Below are 20668 nucleotides of genomic sequence, written 5' to 3'. Positions count from 1 at the left end.
AGGTTGCTAGGGGTTCCTTGAGCTGTGGCTGATTGACCTCCTATCTAATGGCACATGCACAGTTCCAGAGTCCAACATCATTTGGCAGAGCCACAGCAATTACATATATAAAGAAAAAAAGCTTGCCTGTAAAGAAGACATTCTGGCCACTGGTCACCAATGTAAGGGACATTCTGGCCACTGGCTACCAATGTAAGGGACAGTCTTCTGACTAACCACCAATATAAGGAGCATTCTTCCCATTGACCACTAGTGTAAGGAATATTATTCCCACTGTAAGGAGCAAAAGAGAACTGTACACGTGTGGGACTTTCAATATACTTTTGGTATTCATCTAATACACATGTGTGAATACAGTTTATAAATATATCAGTTTTATTCCAATATATTGAACATATTAATACCAACAAAACATTAAAACACAGCCACCACAATGTTTGCTGTACATGCTTGTTAAATAGGCTACAAGTTATGCGGCTTCCACCACTTCCTCAGGACCAACAAGGGATTGTGAAGGTTGTACAATCATATAAAATCAAGTTCTGAAACAGAAAAAAGAAAACATAAATATCAAATACAAATTATATATCCAGTTCATACATACATCAAAAGGTACCACATATATATGAAAAATAAATCAAATCATCATTAAGCTATCTCATTAACAATGATTTCTTACCCCCAATGAGTAAACTGAGGGAAAAGAGAAACCAAGAGGATTATATATCTTTGCTGCTGCACTCAGTAAATGGGCCCATGGGAGAGATTGCTAGAGGTAAACAATTCCAAGAGTAATAATAGGCCATTAATAGGCCATATTGTTGCAGCATGTCTAAACTCCATGTAGGCAGCCCATAAAAGTCTATTAGGGTGCAGCGGCTGCAAAGCCACAACCTCTCATCCTATTGTAGCAGGAGTACAGGTCATCCACCCATTCAGGGCTGCTAAACCACCCCTGCATGCCTGTTACATTAGTATGAGCCTCTGCGTCTCAATAGACTTCAATGGGCTGCCTGCACGCAGCACATGGAACTTAGCCACATCTCAAAAATGACCAGTTCATGGTATAGTGGCCTCAGTGCTTGTGTGAACATGTCCTTAGGCACTTTTAGTGGTAAAACAAACTTTTAAAAAATGCAAGCACACCCAAAACCAACTGACAAGATAGCTGGATGGAAAGAGCAGTGCATATATCCACCTAGATTCAGATCACCATATACCCTGATCTTCTTCAATATCCTGGTTTTTGATTATATTCCAGACAATTGGATTACTTGCAGATAGATAGACTCCATTATCTTGGCTGATAAGCCACACAGTCCCATTGTCATAAGAGACGTGTTTGAAGTTTTCGGAAAAAGACATCGGGACGCACAAATACCCAATAGGGGTTTCAGCAGTGATTCCCTCTCTGAAAGAAAATTATTAGTTATACTACATAAGAAATAGTATTAACAATAACAATATTTCAGAAAGATCTTCTAAGAGTTGGGCCTTCCAAACACCATTTTGTGTCTTTGGCTAGCTTAATGCACGATTAGTACATCACATTAATTAATTACTAGGCTCCAGTGTCTTTTAAAAACTTCAAATAAAACTGTAGTTGACCATTAAGGTGACTCTGAAGTTGGAGAAGTACATGTGTTGCCATTTCTGGTCTTCTCTTTAAAATGCTTGTTTTTTTGGCTGTGTCTGACTTAAAGCCTAAATTTTTGTTAAAAAAAAAATCAGCACAAGGAACAGTACTTACATTTAGTCTAAAGTGCTCCTTTTGTTGATGTCTGCTGTCAATGTTGTAATTTCCTGTTCTCTGCCCCCCTCCCTACACTGCAGGGGTTAATAGAGTCAAAGGGCAACTATGCCCACCCTTTTTCATCAACCACCTCCATTCACAGAAGATGTACTGTAGCTTTTATGAATTAAATGCGCTATATGAATGGAGGAAGCGGGCCTTTCATTCATCCACCTATCCTCTATTCATTGAGTGCTTTTCATTTGGGAAACTACGGTAGAGTTTTTATGAGGGGGGTAGCAAGGGCAGGCATAGTCGGCACTCTTGATGAGTTCCTGTGACAGATTCCTTGGCTCTATGAACCAGAAAATTACAACTGCAACTGCACAGTATGATCCCCATGATTAAGGTCCAAGGGGCGGAGCGAAATGCGTTGGAGGTCTTGTTGGAGCCCAGGCAGAGGCTGCCATTCACTCTCTTTCTACAGGTTTGTTATACTGTGCAGAAATGTCCTGCTACATTGAAGTTTGGAGTTGAAACAAGCTCTGTTCCTGGTCAGCACTCACTGCGGTCAGCATTGGACTAGTACCTCTAGCCTGAGTAGCACTCACACTTTTGCTAGTTGGTTTCAGGGTATGAAAGGGGTGCAGAAAGTGGAGTATTACAACTCCACCAGCAAAAGGGACACTTAAATGTAAGGACTGTACCTTTTTTTCGATTTTATTTTAAAGTTTTAAGAAAAATTCTATGGAACATTCAACAGCATGCCAACTCAGAAGCCCACTGACCAGCATGGGCTTTCCATAATGACAAAAAAACATAGTCACAAGAGCCATCTCTTATTGGTTATGCTGAGGAATCAAAAAGTACAACCTCATGTGTAAAAAAAAGGGTAAAAAGTCCCTGAACCTGTATCATAACGATGGGAACTTAGACAATGGTTGCTGAATTTTATGTAGTAGATCTGTCTTATTGATCTATCAACATATGCTATTAACATTTTCTGTATGTATACATTGCCTTAATTCCACTTTATACATAGTTTAAAAAAAAAATACCTTCTTAGGACGTTGCCTTCTGAATCGACCCCAAACACCAAACTATCTGTTCCGACCTCTATCATCTCCAGACTGCCTTCAACCTGCTCCCATTCGGTTCCCTGGCAGGCCTTTGAGTTGACACCGTGGCGATAGTAAATATTGTTGTCTCTGTTCACTCCCCAGCAGCTCTCTGGCCCACAACTGTAATATTTGAATTCCCCATCCAGTGGGATGAAGGACACACAGGAAGATCCTCAAACTGCATAAGTTTGATCCAAGCAGTAGATGTTGTCTTGCGCATTCACTCCAACCAGGAACTTATCACCACCAGCATCTATCTGCCTCAAGAAGCCTATTGAAAAAAGACATTTGCTTATTGTTGTCACAAGTTAGCTTGCAATTTCTTTTTTGTGTATTCTTACCTCCTTGCTGTAGTGCTGCTCCTGATTCTTTTCACATTTGTGCTTTGTCTGTGCTCACCTATGGGTGTCGTCTGCTGTTCTCTGGGTTTTATTTCCTTCCCTTCCATCACTTCCTGGCCCGCGTCCTTGCTTGCTTGTCTATATAAGACATGCTCAGTCTAGGCCACTTTGCCTGAGCAACTTCTTAATTGTCTGAGCTCCTGTATGCTGCTATCTCCTGTACCCAGCATTTGACTCTCGTGTACCGACCGCGGCTTCGTTCACTGACCGTGCTTGTCTTCCACCCCTCCTGACCTCAGCTAGTCTATCGGACTCAGTTTGTCTTCTCCCATTGAACTCTGCTCCTGTGAGCGGAATCCATATCCTCACCTGGGCTTACCTGGGGCCGCGACCTTGTCCCAGCTTGCTGCATGTTCATCCCCATCATCAGGAGCTCTGGTGAAGAAGGCTGGGGCTTAGACTCCGCACCCTGGGGAACCCCAACTCGACTGTCAGGGCTCCAGGGTATGACCAGAGGTATGTGAACTGACACAGGGAAACGCAGGCTTCAGATATGTTATAAACAATATAATTTATTAACACTAACAATACATAAACGCAGTGCAATACTAAAACATAACACAGTGCAAACGAACCAACCCAAACCACCCACAGATAACAATACATACAATGCAAGCGTCGTCAGGCAGGCAAGGTCAATAACAATCGGGCAGGTAGGAACAGGAGGAGCAGGCAGAGAGTAGTCAGGTCACGAGCCGGGTACAGCAACTAACGGGCAGGTAGGTACAGGGGGTCAGGCAGAGAATGGTCGGGGTCACAAGCCAGGGATCAAACAGGAGAAGTCAGCAGAGGTCCGGATCAGGCAGGGTCGGCAACGAATCAGTCAGACAGGAACAGGAACAGGGATGCAGGTAACAAGATACAGGGGCCCAGGAAAAACACACACCAAGGCCCAGACTGCAGGTCTGGCCATCCCTTAAATACACCTGCATAATCAGCTTCAGGTGTTTGGCTGGCTGCAGGGTTGAGTCTCTGATTGCTGGGAGCACCCGCTGGCCAGCCCTGGTACTGCAGCCCACAAGGCAGGTGAGTCCCACCATTACTGGCAAGTCCATTCCTGACATCAACTATCTACAAGGGCTCACTACCACAGGTACTGACAATTGTACTGAAAATAATAACCAGAGGAAGAATAAACCAAGTTATATGGGACTGGAACTGTCTCTCTTAGCTAGAAAAATGGCTGCTTCATACTCTTGCAACCAATAGGTTTATAAGCTTCCACCCAAAACTATTCACATGGCATCTGTAGATCTAAGTTCTTTGGTGTAGAGCAGTGGTCTCCAAACTTCACCCTTGTGACACGATGCAACCCTTTGCGTGCCCCTATCAGATCCTTGGGGCACTGTTCCTCCCACTGATACAAGACATTATTCCTCCAACTGACACCAACAATGGCACATAATTCAAGCCACTGACATCAACAATGGGGCACCATTCCTCCCATTGACACTGATGATAGAGCACTATTCTTCCCACTAATACCAGGGATGTGACACCTGACACCAACAATGGGGCACCATGCTTTCCACTGACACCAATGATGGGGCACAATTCTCCCTAAAACCAACAATGGGGCACTATCCCATCTACTGACACCAATGATGGGGCACTCTTTCTCCCACTAACACAAACAATGGGGCATTGATCCTTCAACTAATACCACAATAGGCACTATTCCTCCCAAAATACCATTAATGGGACACTATTCCTCTACCTACTGACCACAGGCAATTGTTTTACTCCAACTGACAACCAAGCCTGAGGCACTGTCAACTGCCACTGACACCAAGACATTTCCTATTACCACTGTCTATAGTCTGCCCCCCCTAAAGTCTGAAGTAAACTGGCCCTTTGTTTAGAACGTTTGAAGACCCCTGGTGTAGAGAATAATGGAAATACTTCCCCATTCTTTCTTAAGAATTGCATACCATCTCAGGACTTTGTAGATGAATAACAAAAGTATCTTTATTCATATTTCAATATATTTAGTGTCACAATTTTCACCTGATAAAGGCATCCAGTCATTGCCCTGCATCTTGAGGATAATGTTTTCGCTGTTCACACCCCATACTCCAGTGGATCCAACAGTAACATGAATAAGCTGTCCAGGAACTTGCCTCCATTTTTTGTCTACTCAGCGGTAAATGTTATTGTCATCACTCACACCGTACGCTTCACCACCGCTGGTATCGATCTGTTTCAGTTTCCCTGGCACTTTAAGTATCGGAAAAGATGAATAAAATAAATCTGAGGAAAAAGCAAACAAACGCATATGTATTGTATATATACAGTTCCAAGGGTAGCCACAGCACTCTGTGTTTGAAGTAGATGCCCCGGCGCTCATCCACTGAGAACTCCAAATAAATCTCAAACTGGTGTAGAGGCACTCATGGGTCTTGCAGAGGAGGCAGATCCAAAACAGCAGTGTTTTAACGTTTTAATTCATCTCTGTCCATCTTTATTACATATATATGTATATATCCATCTATCTATCTATATCATCCCATTTTCCCCCTTGCCCTTGCTTTTCTTTTCTTTCCCCTTACTTTGAATCTCTGTACAGCAATGAAGGTAAAAGGAGACCTTTAAACATATGAAGGGTGTAAACAGAGTTCAGGAAAGCAGTACTTTCAATATGAAGCTGAGAAAATGAGGGCATGATCTAATAAGCAGGAGGACAAAAGCCAATCTATGATTCACTTATCACAGTCTACCCATCATTCAGTTATCCATCCACCCACCCATCTATCTTTCTATCTATCCATACACCAATCTATCCATCCATCCATATATCTACCCCTTTACTCACCCATCTATCTACCCATCTATTTACCAACCATCTATCCACCCATCCATCTGTCTCATAGCCATCTTCCTCCAAATCTCTGTACAGGAAAGAAGGTAAAGCCTTTGAACATATGAAGGGTTTAAATAGTGTTCAGGAAAGCAGTATCTTCAATATGAAGCTGAGAACACGAGGGGTATGATCTAAAAAGCAGGAGGACAAAAGCCCATAGACTTTACATATATAAAGGACATATGATAGTGTATACAGTATGTATGTATATAAATATATGAAGAATATATAAAGTTCAGAGGAGTAGTATTTTCAATATGAAGCTGAGAACACGAAGGCATGATCTAAGTAGCAGGAGGAAAGTTCCAAACTAACCTTAGTAAGTATTATTTTACCAAAAGAGTAAGTGGATGCTGGGAACACACTTCCTGCAGAGGTAGTGAGTCAATCGACACTAAATGAATTTAAGCATAGGATAAACATAGATCTAAAGGCTAAAGATAGATCTAGAAGCTGAAAATGGACCAACTCAGTAGATCACATGGCCTGTTTCTGCATTGACTCCTCTGTTTCTATTAACATTTTAATGTGTGATATGACAGCAAATAAACACAACTTTTAACACATTTAAACAACATATTAAACATTTTTACATATTAAGCAATCCTAATTTTGTTCTCTGCTTTGAGTCCTGTGTTATACAATTTTAAACAATAATTTTCGGCTTCCCTATAAAGTGGAAATAGATGGAAAGGGTAAGAAAATATACCTATAGAGGAAGAGATTAATGCACAAAGCAAGACGAGGCTCACAACAAAGAACATATTGACAGGTGATGATGCAGCTGGCAGGTATAAAGAACTGGAAGGCTTTGTGGTATTTATACGTTTCCTGGACTCTTCTTATAATAGAAAGCTGATCATCCATTGGCTAACAAAAAGACAATAACTGAATCAACATACAGTTCTGTGGGAGGTTTTTTAAGGTGTAAATGTTTGTGCTAAACTGAATGTGTGTATGTACTATAGTGTATGTACAGTATGTATTAGAGATGAGTGAATGTGCCTGGGTTTGGATTGTGGGGATTTTGTCAAACCAATCCCATCCAGAAAATTGCAAAGGCAAGTCTTATCAGTATGGCTAGTTGTCACAGGAATTCCCCAAGCTTGCCTCCCTAGTTTATGTGTTGGAAAACGTGTCCACAATAAGTCTTGATTAGCCAGCGTGTGCCCACCAGGATGACCATAAACAGTTCCAAAGCCACGGATACATAACGTACATTACATCACTCATTTCTAAATTTCCCATCCCAGATCCAGCTCAGATCTAGGTTACCAAGTGGCACATCTTGCTGGAAATAATATAAAAAGTTAATAATATTAAGTTGGTAGTAGCCGGGGCAAAATGGGCAAATGCTGGCAAGATAAGAAATATGCCCGAGAAGAGTTCCATATCCCCAGCTGGTGAAGGTGTGTCTGCACAATCTTTCTGACACAATGTTCCCACAGATGCACCACTATTCTGGGGATTTTCTGGCCACATAATTCTGGTTTATACTCCCGGACAGTCAAAGGATTTCAGGACCTGTCTCTCCTCCATGCTCTGACCGGGAAAAGAAGACAAAATACCCAGTCTCCTCCATGGGCCAGATCCAAAGAACAAAGAAGTTACTACTCAGGTAAACGATCCACATCAAACCAAGGCTGATGCAGACTTTGGCTCGCCACCACACGTAATGCAATCAAGAAGAAGGGTTAGCCGCACACCAGATGGTTGATGAAATATCACAATAGTTTATTGAATCCATAGGACATAAAAGGCACCAGGACAAGTACAGAACTGTTGATGCGTTTCACATGATCACGTGCTTATTAATAGCCAATTATGGTTATGAATAAGCATGTGATCGTGTGAAACACATCAGCAGTTCTGTACTTGTCCTGGTGCCTTTTATGTCCTATGGATCCAATAAACTATTTTCATCAACCATCCGGTGTGCAGCTAGCCCTTCTTCCTCCATGGGCCATAATAGGTGGGTAGAAGGCTAATCATAGTCCCCTCCAAAAGCCCTCATCTCGGTTGGGTCTGTCACAGACCACCTATGTGTGTCACAACCCCCACAAGAGTATGCATGATACATTTATAAAGTGTTGTAGTACCAAATGTAATCTGTCGCAGTCCACATGGGGCACACCACATGGCCTGTGGTTAACTCAACATGATGCATCATATGTCAAGCTGAGTGTGCACACAGAATTCTGTACTTGAAGTGACATTACAGGCCAGCCCTGCATCTTCAATCAGAGGGGTCCAGATACAGTCGCCAAAGTCTCAATTGAGGAATCAACCATACCCGGATGCCGCAGAAGAAAGCTGCAGTAGCTATGGTGCAGCCATGGACCTGATAGAAAAGTCTTTGAGAGAAAACCTCTGCAAGGTAAGTTTTTCTCAGTAGAGAGAAGACATCCATTACCTAAGGATATCTACCTTCTGCTTGAGGAAGGTTTTACCAGATGTCTAACAAGGCTTCCTCGGCTGCACTGCTAATTAGTGCATAAAGTTCAACTGGACTTTGGTTGGGAATTCCTCTATGTCCTGGAGGACACTTTTGATTTAATCGAAGAAGAGGGACAGCATCTTTACAAGCAGGCTGTCTGGGAATACCTGGGGTTCCCTAATGACAACAAGATTAATCCGAGGACTGCGCCACTGCAAGAATGTTCTTGAGATGTTTGCAAGAGAATCAATATGAGGAGCACATCCACAACAAGGTTGTTTTGGTGTGCTCTGACAAAGAAGACATGATTCTTTCTGTCTTCCTCAGGCACCTAGAGACTGGAAAAAAGGTGCAGATTCTGCACCCCTGTTTCTATATTTAAGGGTCCTGAAAGAATTGCTCCTGTATGGTACCATTGTCATGTTTCATATATTTTAACAAAAAACTTAAGCATGCTGCTTTCTCTGTTGTTCTCTGCCATGAGTTAGGTTACCGGTCATTCATATAACCAAGATTACAGATTGGTTGTTCTGGTGATATTGGTAATGTAATTAACGTTAAAGTTTGTTCCATGCAATTTATTACCATTGCTGTTGTTTTCACAAATGCTCTTACTTAATGTGCACGTAACAGTATTTCGTTGAATTTCTTTTGGTATGTTTTTGTGGCTAAGAACTCCGTAAATTTTTTCACGGAGTAGATAGATAGATAGATAGATAGATAGATGTGTAGGTACCTGGGGTCAGAGCAGTCATAGTGGTAGGAGAAGAAACAGCTTCTGGCTGTGATGGCCCACGTGGGACTAAACAGGGCCTACTTTCCATACATGTAATCTCCTCTGAACTAGACATTCCCAAGTTGGAAAATGCCAGCAATAGCCCATTGCCCAAAGGGGTGAAGTAGGGCACAAAGGAATGGACTTCTCTTGGAAAAAGTGCTGAGGAACTGCTAAAGTCATGCTATGGCTGTACCCTGGAAGTCACGTTATTGAATGTTGCATTTTCCATATTTATTCCGTTTTTACAGTCAAATCTCTAAACTACATCACTCTGGGGTCTTCTTCATTCAGAGCCTATCTACAAAGAATCTGAGAACTGGCAAGCATGACGGTTGAATGCGCTCCCTACAGTGGCAGAGTCAAAACAGGCATGGGAAGCTGTGTTTGGCAAATCTATGGTACTCATCATTGGTGCTGTGCTCATACTGGGTTACACCCACCAACTAAAACCTTACTTAAAGTGATACTAAAAACACACTGTTTAATTTACACTGTCTCCTCTATTTATGTATGTTGATGATGGCTTTGTAATTATTTTAATTAAAAAAAACATCTAAGTACCTTTTTCATAATCGATATACATCTGTCACATGACCCAGCTTTTTCCTAGCTTGTCTGCAGGGAAACAGTGGCAGGAGGAGCTTCTAGTCCTCTGCTGCTGGTTACATTTTTGGCAAACAGAGTACAAATAAATATGAATAACCTGTTTTAATTTGTCATACAAATATATATTTTAAATCAAATCTTTATTATTTTTTGGTAATACCATGGTGTGTGCAGATTTGAAATGAAACGGCAACAAACTTCAGTATCCTATATTTTCTATAGGCAACACTTCAAAAGCCCTCTACAGGTCATCAGTTTGGTGTTACGGAGGAGGTATGGTGCTAGAAATATTACCTTCACTCCGCATGTGCGGTGATATGTAACGTGTATGGCAAATGACGTTTTCCAGTGTAGGCACCCCCGACATGTTTGTTTATGTTCATACGTGTTCTGTATACATGTAGGGGTGGGGACCTCAAAATTTTTTTTATGCCTAACTTTTTTTTTCCATCACGTAAGTGACAAAAAGTCCTCTATGTGGTGATTTTTTTTGGTGACAGGTTCTCTTTAATGAGACATCCGGGGTCTAAAAAACCTCTCATGTCTCCTCTAGGCTCCACTGAATGTATTGCAATGCAGACTGCATTGCAATACATTCATCCCCGGCTATGCTAACTGGGGAAGTGACAGGAGCTCCAGTCTGCATCCAGACCCCTCTCCATAGGGAGGAAATGCTCAGAATAGAAACTCACTAAAAACTAAGCATGTGCAGAACTGCCAACACTGTTCTCCAGAATCCCTAGCTGCATTGGGGACTTGGACAGAAGGGGGAGATATAGAACCAGTTTTTTTGCAGAATACAGAAAACAAATCTCATAGTGACTGAGTGAGTATGAGCAGCATGTAATACACCATTTATTGGTAGTTTTTGATGATGTTGGTTTAGTGACACTTTAAATTCACTAAGCATTTACATGTTCTTTATCTCAAATTCACTGCTGAGCTGCACCTTATTCAGCACAAACTCACTTCACAGGTGATCCAGGCCTGATCACAATCTTTTTGCAACCATTATGACTAGCTGTCATTCACTTCCAGTTGAGAATTGGTGAGTGTATGCCAGAGTTGATAACATGGTGAATAGCCACCATACTTAGTCGCTGTGTCCGTGACTCCTGTCTTACATTACCATCACCTTTTCACAGTCGTGGGCACCTTCCCTGTGGCCTGATGAAAGTCTCTGATGCCTGAAAGTTCAGCACAACTGTCAGTCATCTAAAAAATATCTAACAGGTCCCTGCAAGGAAGAAGCTTTTCTTAGTGCTACTACAACTTTAACTTGTATCCATAGCACTGTTCCCTAGTTTTGGTTTGGGCTCTACCTCACTGCGTAGTAAGTATATTACTAGCAGTGCTCATTTTGATGTCAAATTTTGATTTCGTTTTTGTCATAGTCTTTTGACTATAATGCCATTTTAGTTTTCGTAACATTTTAGTCATCTGGATTGTTTTAGTTTTAATTGTATTTTATTCGACTAAAATCTAAAGTACATTGGCCTGGAGATCACCCCCTGTCCCTTTCTGTAAGGTCAAGTTTACCTTGATCACCCTAATGTTACATGAAAAAATGGCTAGTATTGTTGACGATTCTCATGTCAAATTCTTGAAGACCTGGTGTCCCTGGTGGATGTATGAATTCCCTACTCTATCCCCGTTGGGTTTAGGGACTCACTAATTCCTAATTGTGACTTAGACCTGCAGGAGACTAAATTTCTCTCTTTTCTCTGTTTCAGGCTTGCTTGTTCTTCCTTCTACCTTTTTGTTCTTCTTCTGACTCACCCTTTTATCTTTATTTTTAGGTTAAATGAAACGCTAGTGGATAGTAGCCATTGCCTGCTGTTTGGTCTCCTGGGCGCTGCCCCTGGACCATGGAAGCCGCATTAGGACCTTGGTCCCTGGGTGGCATTATATTACTCTCAATGTTTCAAAAATGTTATGAATACCGCCTGTTCTCTTTTCTGGATGTTTATTGATCTGCACCCCTGCGCGGGCGATAAGTTGTTTGTATTGAACAACGTTTCAATAAAACTTTTGACATAGAAAATCTAAAGTACATTTTAGTCAACTAAAATCTAATGGGTTTAGTTAAAGTCCCCAGCTTGCTATTGGGGCACCTGAGCAGGCCCACTCTGGAGCAGCAGCTCTGCGTGTCTATTCATACTCCCGATTGGCTCACTGGTGATTGACAGCAGCGGGAGCCAACAGCTCTTTCTGATGCCTCAGCCAATCAGGAGTGAGAGCCCCTGGAAAACTGAGGCTCTCATAGACATCACTGGATCGAGAGGGGGCCTGCCAGTGGTAAATGATTTGACTCATGCCTGTAACTGCTACATCTCCAAGAGAGTTGTTCTTTTGAAAAACAACAGACTTACTGGCCGAATCACTAGGTAAAAATAAAGGAAAGAAAGACGAAAAAAGAAATGCAGCAATTACATCTAAGAAAGGTAAGCTGCAATATGATAGATGTTTGCTTTGGGGTTTATTATCACTTTAACCTCTTCACGCTGAGCATACACAGATATGTGTTCTCTCAGCGGCTGGGCCTTGACGCCGAGCAGCCGCATATTTGCGTACCATTTGTAAACAAGCATGTGCCGAGAGCGCATGCCCTGCGTGCTCCCAGCACGTGTCGGCGTCCCACGGAAAGGTCCTAATCTATCCTTGCGATCAGGACCTTTCCGATCATGTGACTGCTGTGAAAGCCATGACAGCCAATCACGGCGGTCACATGACCCTAAACACCGGCCCGCCTCCCGGCTTCAGGAACCCCTTAAAGGGCCAGGAGACGCCGGCGCAAAGGGTTTAAGATCAATGACTCCAGGGAGGTCCATCAAAAATTTGCTATGGGCCCCATGATCTGCAGTTATGTCCCTGCAAGAAATATGGAAGACCATTGTATATACTGCATTGATCACTAACACACACTCGTAGGTAGAATGGCAAAAACTAATGAATGAATATTGAGCAGAAAAGCATCAATATTCCTATACTAAGTGTCTGGCTGTTTACAGAGTGGTTTTGCTTTATAGATAAGAAATGTGATTGTTTCTTTCCACTTGGAAGAGTCACACAGTGCAGACGCTGGAAGAGACAAGGTAAGATTCACTTAAAGGGAAGAATCTGAGAATAGCTGAAATCATGTATACATTTCTTATTCTGCTATACACACTGATGAAAATAGATATAAGCCCAATCTTCAGTGTTATATGAGCTTTAACTTGGTAATGTAATATCAATAATTGTTTTTAAATCTTTTTCAACTTTCACTAAAAGAATACCTGGTGATCCTGCCATGAAGGTTGTTGCAAAATTCCTGTTATAGAATGACAAATCTATCCCAGTTGTGCTTCTGGTTTGTCACCCTGTCGCATATGCCCCTGATAGAGACTACAAGCAGGCCTTGCTTACACTTAAGGGTCTATTTATTAAACCGCTGTTGAACAAAGCTCAAACACATCCAAGCAGGCTGGATGCATTTTCCCCATCTTTTCTATAATAGATTCATTCCTGTGATCGTCATCTCCATCTAGTGGCCAAAATACAGCATGTTTTCTCATTGAGGTAGTACAGAAAACAATGCAGCATTAGCCACCAGATGGAGCTGATGATCCAAGGAATTAATCTATATTGGAAAGTATAGGGAATGTTCATTCAGCCTGTATGAATTTGCATGACATTCGTCGAGTGAACATTTTATAAATAGACCTTTAAGCGATACTTTGCAGGCACGGTCCACTGTTGTCAGGAAGCTGTTCCGAAACAATATACAAAAAGAAATGCATGTCGACGGAATGTGACCGAAAAAGATGGAGGGGATCAGCAGCACTGAGATTCAAGAAAAGATGAAAAATCGGTTTAACCTCCCTGGCAGTATTCCCAAGTGTAGCTCGGCGTAAAGTTTCTGTACCAAAAGCGGTAACCCTGAGCTACACTCGGGCTTACCATGCGGCGCTGCATAGGGAGTCCCTTAGAGCTTACCTTGTCCTTCGCTCCCGCGATGTGTCCCCTGCAGCGTCCCCGGCCATCTCCTCCGGCTGATGCCAGCATCCGGCTTCTGTGTTCCGGTCCCTGTGACGTCTAGACGTACGGGCGCCGCCAGTGGCGGGAAATTTGAAAATTTTAAAAAAATGTCATTTTTTCAAAACGAATTTTACATAGTAAAACATTGCTGTTTCAAACCATTTCACATACATTTTGTCCCGAGTGCTTTGTCCTGTCCCCTGTCTGCATTTTGACTGTTCTTTCTGCCTGGAAACTTAGAAAAGTCCATGGCATCCAAAAAGTGTCCCTTTAGGTCAAAAGCCGGTTTAGATCAGCTAAAGAACAGCGATAGCAAATCAGAACCACTTGCAGAATTGAGTGATGATGATTTGTGGAGAAATTCGTCATCAGACACTGAAAACAATTTTGCGACTTTGCTCAGTGATGTGCAAACTTGGCGCTATATTTCAAATTTCAGTGTTTTTGGTTTGATTATATTATTGAATTAAATGTATTATTATTATATTATTATTTTTTATGATTATTTATTAAATTATAATTTATGATTTTGTGTTTCAAATTTTATCATACCCGGGATGTTTACTAGACTCTTGTTCGGACAGATTTCAGTGAGTTATTCCTAAATATTACAGCCTACAATAAAAAAACTACATATTTTCATGCAAAATAATGGTATCACTTTCAGCACCAAAAATCTGAAATAATCATACCGCCAGGGAGGTTAAACAGTATTTAATTGAAAAATAATAATAATAATAATATATGTACATATGCAGTATATATCTCTACCTGTCTGTCTGTCTGTTTGTCCGTCCATCTATCCATTACATAAGGTGATTGTAGCCATATTAGTGCATTCGGGGCAGAAACAATTGAGTACTGTCTGTGATACTTTCTTTATTTACACTAACAAACAATTTTGAGGACAAGTTTTCGGGGAGTGTCACCTTCTTCAGGTCAAAGCAGTACTGATCACAAAGGTTTCTGCTATACCTTTGTGATCAGTACTGCTTTGACCTGAAGAAGGGGACACTCCCCGAAAGCTTGTCCTCAAAATTGTTTGTTAGTGTAAATAAAGAAAGTATCACAGACAGTAATCAATTGTTTTAATCCATTATATAGCAATATATAGCAAGATCTAGAGATAGATAGACAGACAGACAGAATGAATGTCATCCAGTTGTGGTTTTGTTTACTTTAATGCTATTTTCTTCCTTTTTTTGCTATAGGGACTTATTTATAAAATTTTGGCAAATCTAGGAACATTCAGCCATCTGAACTGGCTCAGATCCGCTGAACATTTGCTGACCACATTATATCTGTCTCTTTTTTTTTGGTCACATTAGGGATCATGGATGATAACTTCCCCTTTGTCTTCCTGGAGATCATATTAGCCCTGGGCATTGTCTCTTTGAATATGCTGGTTTGTGCCACCGTCTACCTGCACAAGGAATTGCGAACCATCACCAACTTTCTAATCGTCAGCTTAGCGGCCGCAGACATTGGGGTGGGAGCCGTGGCCATTCCTTTCTCCATAGTGCTGAGCATGGAATACATGCTTTGCTTTTACACTTGTATTTTCATTACCTGCTTCCCGCTGGTTACTACGCAGTTCTCCATCCTGCTCCTGCTGCTCATCGCGGTCAACGCCCACCTCAAAGTCCGCCTTCCAAACAGGTAAGAAGGCAATCGAAAAAACAGATAGATAAATAAGTCAATGAATGCATTGTATAGCCAGATTTAACCATTTTGCTGCCAGATCCATTTTGCATAATTGTTTTTGCACACATTTTAAAATGCACATTTTATGCCTGAATATTAGTTAACCCCCCCAAAGATATATATTTTCTGAAAGCAAATACCACTGAGAAAAGAATGATTGTAGTTGCAATTTGTATGTCACATGATACATGATTTGTCACCCAATTTTTAAAAACAATGTAAAAGATGATTTTGCGCCGAGTAAATAGATACCAAACCTGTCAACACTTATTGTCTTGCATGGCAGTGAAATAGTAACAAACACAAAATTCTTCGTAGCTGATGCCTTAATGGCAATCAACATTTTCAAACATGCACTCCATTGCCTGCAGCTATGTTTGTCTGCGTATGTATGCTGGGGGTGGAGGGCTCTAAATGTATTTTTTTTTTAAGTGCCTGTGTGTACAGCCCCTGGATTACTTCCATCTGAAGGGCGACAGCTAGCTTGTAAAGTTTACATGTTTTCCCGGCTGCTGTATATCAGTGGCAGTGAAATGGTTAAAAGGACAGTCCACCCTAAACTAATATTTCAGTGTTTGGTATACGTCGGTGAGTTAAACCACGTGATAGATTTTTATATTTCTCAGGAACTGAATTCCCGACTGTACATACTTTCTATGGCCATTACAAGGGGCTCCTACTGTCCATGGTATATTTTTTATTTACTTTATATTATGGAGAATGTAACTGGAGGAGATGGAACACACACGGTTAGCAAAAATATTCAAAACTCTAAACCAGATAGAAATTGCCCAATTTGAGTCTTGTTCTGCCTACTTCATTTCTTAGATTAGAATTATGGTAGGAAGTTCATATTATTGGGTTACAAAACCATAAAGGAGGCCAAGGATTGACTTAGCTCACCAGGTTGGACCTTTAGCAAAAATATTATATTACTTTTGGGAGGACTGACCTGTTAAGGCCTTATGCAAGTGGATGTTTTGAGGCTCTAGCGTAAAATGTGGGCAATTTTCCGGGCCCAGGCAGTGATGTGTATAACTGGCCATAGAAGTGACCGTGCTTTAAAAATAAAGGAAAAAGGCCTGCAAATTTAAAACAAATTTCGTTAACTATCTATCTAAGGGTCTGGTAAGCTGAAATATTTTATATTTTACTACATTTCATATTCCTGATATGTGCCTGCTGTACCATGTACTCGTACAAAAAGTATCCTTTTCTCTTTGTATTGCTTCCTTCCCTGGTGTTCCTGCCAGTCCCTCTGCTTTCCTATCAAAAACTAACCACACCAGGTATGAGAGCATAGCGTGGCCAGCCTGAACTCAGCCTGCTGTCCGCCAATGATCAGACTGTCCTCCAATGATCAGATCACAAGCCCCCTTCCCCCCATGCACAGCCATCCACTGGGAAGATCAGTGTATGTTGTTTCTCCTCCCTGAGCTCCATATGCAGCTGAGAACAGAGGAAATGTGATCACTTTAAAAAAGGGAATAAAAATCTATTTGTAATGTTTCTTTATACCTATACACAAATGTTTTGTCTTTCATCTCTATTTTAAAATAAATTGGTTGCTTTACAAGGTGAGGGGTTACATACACTTTAAGTTGTTCTTGGAGCTGACCATTGCTCATATAATGATATCAGTATATTATTTTGCAGCTACACGGTGTATGTGACCAACAGGCGGTTAGCTCTTGCGGTGCTGCTGTGTCTTTTCCTCTCCTGTCTCATTGGCTTCTCTCCTATGATGGGTTGGAACCAGTTCCAGCAATATGTCAGCAGCAATCAAACTCACACAGCCTCCGAAAGGTCCATGGCTGGGTTTGAGAGATCCATTCTGGATTACTACTTGCCTCGCAGAGCAAGGGACCTCTCCAGGGCCTACTTCAGCCACAGACAGGTCCCCAGTAACAGCACTATGCGGGGAGAACACCTAGGCTGTTGCTCTCTGACCTCTGTGTTCACCCCAGAGTATCTCGTCTACTTTGTCTTCCTTGGATGTACTCTGTTGCCTCTGCTCATCATGCTGGCTATTTATGCTGATATCTTCAGGGTGGTCCGTGGCCACCTGAGGTCCTCCAAGAAGTGGGAGACAAACATGGCCTGGACTATGTTGCTCTTAGTGGGCATCTTCTGCTTGTGTTGGATCCCACTCAATGCAATTAACAGCCTGAAGCTCCTATGCCGATCATGCTTTATTCCAGTGCCCCTCATACGCTTGGCTGTTCTCTTTTCACACATGAACTCCTTTGCCAACCCGCTTGTCTATGCCATGAGAAGGAGGGACTTTGGTGCAGCACTTAGATCCGTGTTGCTCAGAATTGTCCGCTGTTGTCCCATGCCAAAAGTGCTCTCTCGAAGGCACAAAATCCACCCAGAGACTTGATGAGCTGAGCACATATTGTAAAAGATATTTTTAAAGAAGAATTATTTTTTTGCATACTTAAAGTGGGCCAGCTTGGCTCGAAGTAAGTGTCCATATTTAATATCCAGAGGGCCGCTGGGGATGCTGTAAATCACTGTAGTAGCCCTCGATAAATACAGTGATAGCCACAATCTTCAAGGTTCTGTGCAAGTAGATTCCCCTCTACACAGGGATCAATCTTTTGGCACTGCCGAAATCTACAGAACATTTTTTAATTTTAAAATATTATTTCAATGAACATAGACATTTTCTGATTGGACTACATGGAGAGGAAGGGCGGCGATATCATGATATACCCTCGTTCAGTCACAGAACTTCTTGTATTTTTCCAATGAATACCAGGCATTCTCTGATTGGCTGAGGTGGAGAGGAAGGGTGGTGATATCACGATCTACCCTCATCCAGTTAGAGAATGCTTTGTATTCACTGAAAAAATACAATACGTTCTATAAATGGTGGAGATACACAGCAAGCAACCCCCTGTTTTAAGTGGAACTTCCCCCTGAAAGGGGAAGTTCAGCTGTATGCCCTCTCAGATACATTGGAAGGCCCCCCGCCCCCTTCTTGTCCGTCACCTTTTGGGACACCCCACAATTTCCAGAAGGCTGTGGGACCATTCACAAAGCGCAGTGTGGTTTGCGCATGTGCAGTAGAAGACCAGCTGTGAAGCCGCATTGCATCAAAGCAGGCTACCCAGGGCACTGGGGACCCATAGACCCATGAAGAACTGGTTTGGGTGAGGACAGAGCTGGGTACTTGGACAGGCAATGGTCCTTTTATTAAAAGTCAGAAGCTACAGTGTTTATAGCTGCTGACTTTTAATTTCTTTTAAACAGGGCAAAGAACCATTGTAAGTGTGCAAAGGGGAAGCTGCTCGCACAGAACCTGAAGGATCATGGCTATCACTCTGCATAAGATAGAATACAACAGTGAATCGCAGCATCCCCAGCAGCACTCAGGATATCACAAATGGCTGCTTACGTCAAGCCAAGCTGGCCAAATGTAAGACATTTAATTCGTGGAGTTCTGTTGGGTACTGTGTGCAACAATACCAATGTTTAATGTATATGTAAACTCCAACTCTGCTCCTTTTTGGTTTGTTAAATATGCATTTGAATCCATTTGCTATATCTAATTGATTAAAAAAAATCCAGAGCTTTCCTGTGTCCTGTGCACAACGTGGCTTATTTCAAGCAGTCTAACCAGCCCTCCCAGTTTATCTCTTAAGCTGGCCAATAAACAGCTGTACAGTCTGCTTCAGATTTAACAAAATTATGTAGTATGAAGACAACCCTAAACAATCCATTCATTTAGTATCAAATCGCACAGGCCCTTGTGCTATAGTTTATGGAAGATCTAAAGGGCATTGTACAATCAGATTGTACAATGTTTGCCAGGGCTTTTTTTCTCATAGAATAGGTGCATGAACTCTCCCTTTACGAGTCACCCCTTGTCTCCATCCCGCATTGTGCCTTGGTTCCTCCCCTTACCTCCCGGTACCTTTTAGAGAATACAGTACCAAGTATCAATTTGTATGAAATTTGTTAGTGTAGCAAGAAAAGCTGCAAAATAGACCCCTGTAGCCAGCAATAACAACCCCCCCCCACAGCAACAATGGACCACCTGTAACAAAATACCACCCCAGCAACAATAGACCCCTGGCAACAACAACAGATCTCCCCACAGCCAGCATCAACAGACCCTCCAGCAGCTAGCAATGATAGACACCTCCCTCAACAGTAGATCCCCCCAGCAACAATTGAGCACACAAACAACATAAGACTCACTTTCAGCAACAATAGATCCCAAACCATCAACAGTAGACCAACCTGGCATCAATAGACACCCCCCCCCCCCGCGAAAATAAATTCCCTCCAGTGACAATAGATCCCCAAGCAGCCAGCATCAATGGATCCTGCAGTACACCCCACCAACCCTTGCCAGTACATACATTTAGTGCTGGAGGTGCAGGAACTGAGTTCCCCTGCACTCCCACTGAAAAAAAGTGGTGTTTGCCATCTTTAGACTGCAGAACACCTCACTGCAAGGTTGTGGAGAAGAGGAGTAGGACAGGGTTTCTGCCGTGATCAGCAGCTATCTTTCTGTACTTTATGACCCTATACTTGGGGTGCAAGATGTCCAGTACTTGCTAATATTTAATCCAGTGCTTGAATATTTACTCCACTGAGTGTAACTAAACATTTGGTAAATTCCAACCATGTGGCGAGCTATCCCTTTAAATCTCTTAATAAAAAAATAGGTAAAAATAAATGAAGTGATTGATATGTCTATCCCTAGATACTATATAAGCCCATAATAGTGTGTATAGTCCACTTCTAAACATTTGGTGCAGTTAAACATTGCAGTCCCCTCCATCACTCTTATCACCTAATACATACTACTCCAAAGACCAGCGCATGTCTCTATGTCCACCACAGAAGCAAGGATCAATATGAGTTCCAATAGTGTGATTCAGCCAGTATAGGTTCAATATACAAATATAAAGTCAAAATAACAGCCTAAACAGCGAAGTATGCAACAACTGGTGCAAAGTTGTTTAAACAAGACAGACCAGTTCTGAGCCATA

The 20668-nt window shown here is 41.9% G+C and overlaps 1 protein-coding gene and 1 pseudogene across 1 annotated transcript; one reads left to right on the top strand and one right to left on the bottom strand.

Annotated features, from left to right (window-relative positions):
- Positions 1 to 525: 525 nt before the first annotated feature.
- Positions 526 to 6878, bottom strand: LOC149454563 (fish-egg lectin-like; annotated as a pseudogene).
- An 8410-nt stretch (positions 6879 to 15288) lies between these two features.
- On the top strand, positions 15289 to 18042 carry LOC149454562 (adenosine receptor A2b-like). Its single transcript, XM_089687339.1, has 2 exons — positions 15289 to 15614; positions 17316 to 18042. The coding sequence occupies exons 1-2, from the start codon at positions 15289 to 15291 to the stop codon at positions 18040 to 18042; spliced, it is 1053 nt and encodes a 350-aa protein (XP_089543465.1).
- The last annotated feature ends 2626 nt before the right edge of the window (positions 18043 to 20668 follow it).

This window comes from Staurois parvus, unplaced genomic scaffold (genome assembly GCF_062004578.1).
Source record: "Staurois parvus isolate SC_StPar_1 unplaced genomic scaffold, SC_StPar_1.0 ptg000423l, whole genome shotgun sequence".
NCBI classification, from domain to species: Eukaryota; Metazoa; Chordata; class Amphibia; order Anura; family Ranidae; genus Staurois; species Staurois parvus.
The sequence above is the reverse complement of the archived record's forward strand: the minus strand, read 5'-3'. Positions and strand labels throughout refer to the sequence as shown.

What these genes read in the sequence shown, in the direction of transcription:
- LOC149454562 (XM_089687339.1), top strand. Translation starts at nt 15,289, where the DNA reads ATGGATGATAACTTCCCCTTTGTCTTCCTGGAGATCATATTAGCCCTG. An exon ending in AAAGTCCGCCTTCCAAACAG is followed by an intron (nt 15,615 to 17,315) that starts GTAAGAAGGCAA and finishes ATTATTTTGCAG; the next exon opens with CTACACGGTGTATGTGACCA.